The 4,211-nt window shown below is 37.7% G+C and overlaps 1 protein-coding gene across 1 annotated transcript in view; it reads left to right on the top strand.

The window, feature by feature from the left end:
• LOC115063365 (cytochrome P450 3A14-like) overlaps window positions 1-3,312 on the top strand; it is a gene marked incomplete at both ends in the record, with an annotated part of 27,963 nt that extends 24,651 nt beyond the window's left edge. Inside the window, one exon of the mRNA XM_029534754.1 lies at window positions 3,152-3,312. Coding sequence (XP_029390614.1) covers window positions 3,152-3,312 — 161 coding nt within the window. The remainder of the gene's footprint in view (window positions 1-3,151) is intronic.
• Between the last annotated feature and the right edge of the window lie 899 nt (window positions 3,313-4,211).

Raw genomic sequence — 4,211 nt, 5'->3', positions numbered from 1 at the left:
AGAAACTTTTAGGGCTCAGCCAATGGTTAGTCAGCATGAAAACTAGAGAATTCAGGTTTGGAAAGACTATGTTTAACCTCCATTGGATCTAAAAGCATCAGAACTTTGAAGTGTTGGGAAACAAAATGTCACAAACTTTTTGCCTTAAATTTTGAGATGAAACTTGAAGACTAAATAATCAAATGTCTTAAATGGGGATGCATACATCAAGATGACAATGTGAAGAGAGATCAGAGAATCAGCGAATAGGTCTATGAATCTTGTTCTAAAAGAGACTTTTCAATGACTTCATTCTTTTGGCAAGGGTTATACACTACACAGAATGGATTTCAATTTTTCACAATATATGCAAAATCTACCAAGATATGACCTTCCTACAATCAACAGAAACACATTTTTACATAGTCTACAGATGAGAAAACTGAAGTTCACAAAAAGCTCATGCAGTCTTTTTCCTTGGCCAAAGAAGTTTATTATTGCAGTGGATAATGGTTCATGAAAAGACACATATTTCTTCGAAGTTCTGAGAATAAGCAAATGAAATGCAGGGACAATAAATGGACCAGAGGGCAAAGAAAAGGTCATTCAGAGACAATCCCACCTTGGGATTTATCCCATCCATAGACACCAAACACTAACACTATTGCTGATGCCAAGAACTGCTTTCAAAGAGGAAGCCAGTAAAGCTCTCCTCTGAGAGGCTCTGCTAGCACTTGACTAAGAAAGATGCAGATACTCACAGCCAACCATTGGACTGAGACCAAGGTCCCTAATGGAAAAAATAGGGAAGGATTGAAGGGGCTGAAGTTGATTGCGACCTCAAAGGAAGAACAACAATATCAACTAAATGGACTCCTCAGAGATCCCATGTACTAAACCACCAACCAAGGGGTATACATGGGTAGGCCCATGGCTCCTGCTACATATGTAGCAGAAGATTGTCTTATCTGGCATCAATGGGAGGGGAGGCTTGCTGCCCCATCAAAATGGGATGCTATAGAGGTGAGGTGGGAGTGGGTGGATGGATGGGGTGTACCCTCATAGAGGCAAATTGGAGGGCAGGATGGGAGGGGTTTCAGAGTGGATACCAGGAAGGTGGACAATTTGAAATGTAAATACATAAAATAATCAAAAAGAAAAAAAGAACACATGCTCCACTAGGATTATAGCAACCTTATTTATAATAGCCAGAAGCTAGAAAGAACCCAGAGGGCCTTCAACAGAGGAATGGATACAGAAAATAAGACCATTTTCCCATAAACATTTTTCCAGCCCTTTACTCTGAGGTAGTGTCTTTCTTTGCCTCTGAGGTGTGTTTCTTGTATGCAGCAAAATGCTGGATCTTGTTTATGCTTCCAGATTATTAGCCTGTGTCTTTTATTGGGGAATTGAGTCCACTGATGTTTAGTGACTTTAAACAACAATGATTTATTGTTAGGTCCTGCTTTCTTTTTCATTGCTGGAGGTGGTATTATGTGTATATTATTCTGTCCTTTTGGGTTTCTTGTGAAATGTTCAATTTCTTGTGGTTTTTTTTTTTTTTTTTTTGGAGGGGGGGGTGTAGTCACGCTCTTTGTGTTGGAGATTTCCTTCCAGTATCCTCTACAGGGATGGATTAGGAGAAAGATATTGTTAAAATTTGGCTTTGTTATGGAATATCTAGGTTTCTCCATCTATAATGATTGAGAGTTCTGCTGGATATAGTAACCTGGACTATCATTTATGTCCTCTTGGGTTCTGGATGACATCCTTCCATGATCTTCTGGCCTTTAGAGTCTCTGTAGAAAAGTCTGGTGTAATTCTGATAAGTTTGCCCTTATATGTTACTTGACCTTTTTCCCTTAGAGCTTTTAATATTTATATTTAATATTTATACTTAGTATTTTGGTTATTATGTCATGATAGGATTTTCATTTCTGGTCTAGCCTATTTGGTGTTCTGTATGCTTCTTGTAAATTTATAGTCATCTCTTTCTTTAGGTTAGAGAAGTTTTCTTGATTTTGTTGAAGATTTTGTTGAAGATGTTTTCTGGTCCTTTGATTTGATTCTTCACTTTTTTCTATTACTATTATTCTTAGATTTGATCTTGTCATTATGTCCTGAATTTCCTGGATGTTTTGGCTTAGGTACTTTTTACACTGTGTTATATTTGACTGATGGTATCTTCTATGCCTGAAATTCTCTCTTGTATCCCTTATTTTCTAGTGGTCATGCTTGCATATGTAGTTCCTAATCTGTTTCCTAATTTGTCCATCTTCAGGTTTGCCTCCATTTGTATCTTATTTATTGTTTCTCTTTCCATATTTAGTTCTTGGACCATGTTGCTCAATTCCTTCAGCTGCTTGATTGTATTTTCCTGTATTTATTAAAGAATTTATTTGTTTTTTTTAACAGCTTCTACCTGTTTTCCTGTGTTTTCCTGTATTTCTTTAAGGAGGTTATTTATATCCTCCGTAATGGCCTGTGTTATCTTCATAAGAAGATATTTCTAGGTCATCATCTTGCTTTTTATCTCTGCTGTTAACTGGCCTGGGTGTCTCTGACTACAGCTGGCCTTCTTGGAAGCAGACAGAGCTCTGTTACCTGGGTTAGAGCAGGTCCATTTCCTTGGAAGCTGGCAGTGTTGTCTCTGGTTAGAGTGGGCTTCCTGTGTCTCTGGTTAGAGCAGGCCTTTTGTGTCCCTGACTACTGAGAACCTCCTGAGAGACATGCTGGCTGTGTCTCTGGTCTCTATAGACATCGTGGGAGGCAGGAATTCTTTGACCTTGGTTACTGTGGACTTCCTAGAAGGCTCAAAAACTGTAGCATGTGGGATGTGTGTGGGTATCAGGCCTTTGAACTGACCTGGGTGAGGAAGTGGATCAGAAGGAAAGTAGAGCTGTGTCTTTGGTTACTGAAGAAATCCTCAGAGGCACACAGGCTGTAGCACATTGGCACCTTGCTTTGTGTCCTATAGTATGATACATGCTTCTTTGATAAGTACAATGAATAATACATTTACAGTTATGTTGGTGCCTAGTTACTTTTTATTCTCATAGAAAACTGCTTTATACATGATTCATATTTTCCCAAATTAAAAAGAGAGGTGATTTCAACTATGTCATCTTCCCAACTTGATACATTATACCTAACCTGTCTAATCCTGTTTTAGCTCTCTCTGATCTGGAGATTGTGGCCCAATCAATAACATTTATTTTAGCTGGCTATGAGACCACAAGCAATGCTCTTTCCTTTATTATGTATATACTGGCCACTCACCCTGATGTCCAGAAGAAACTCCAGCAAGAAATTGATGCAATTCTGCCCAATAAGGTGAGTATATAGCATCTGAAGAAAGGAAGAGATCAAACTTCAAAAAGAAAAAAATTTTTCCACAAATATATTGAAAATGACAATAGAGTAAGCACTGGTTCTTACAACAATCAATAGTAAGTGAAATTCTAAGTGCAGAAGCAAAAAGAGAGATGCAAGACAATAGTGTTCATAGAGAAAATGAATCATTGTAACTTTTAATGATCCTCTAGTATCTATCATCTCTTGCTAAAATGACATACTCCAATAGCATGCATAAATCTCTAGCCTTTAAGTATAATCATCTATCAATCAATCACCTTTTAAATTTGTACTTAATGGATATAATTGCTTTAACTGAATGTATATTTATCATCATGTGTGTGCCTACAGCCTGAGGTGAATAGAATGGTAAAACAGATGACTCAAAACTAGATTTCTAGTAATTGTAATTCACCATTTTGGTACTGGGAAACCACTCTTTGTCTTTTGCAAGACAAATCAGTGCTCTTCATCACCGAGTCATCCCTCTAGACTCTCACTGACCTGATAGCTGCATTACTATGGGCAATGCATTAGCATGAGTATTGACAATGGAACCTTGTCTTTTTAAACTACTTTTATTGTATTTTTCAAAAACAAATAAATAGCCACAAAAGATGCTACTGAGGTAAAGGAAGTAAAGCCCTAGTTCAGAGATCAAGAAGCAGTAAATATCTGAAGACATATAATAATCTACCACGTATTTCTTTTCTTCTTTTTTAGATTGAAAATAAATTCTTCTCTCGTGTAATACATTCTGAACACAGTTTCTCCTCCACCTACTCATCACAGCTCCAGCTGCCTCAGCTTTGTCTCCCTCAAACTCTCTCTCTCTCTCTCTCTCTCTCTCTCTCTCTCTCTCTCTCTCTCTCTCTCTC

The sequence above is a fragment of the Mus pahari genome, unplaced genomic scaffold (genome assembly GCF_900095145.1).
Source record: "Mus pahari unplaced genomic scaffold, PAHARI_EIJ_v1.1 scaffold_9155_1, whole genome shotgun sequence".
In the NCBI taxonomy this organism is placed as follows: domain Eukaryota; kingdom Metazoa; phylum Chordata; class Mammalia; order Rodentia; family Muridae; genus Mus; species Mus pahari.
This window is presented reverse-complemented; position numbering and strand designations above follow the sequence as displayed.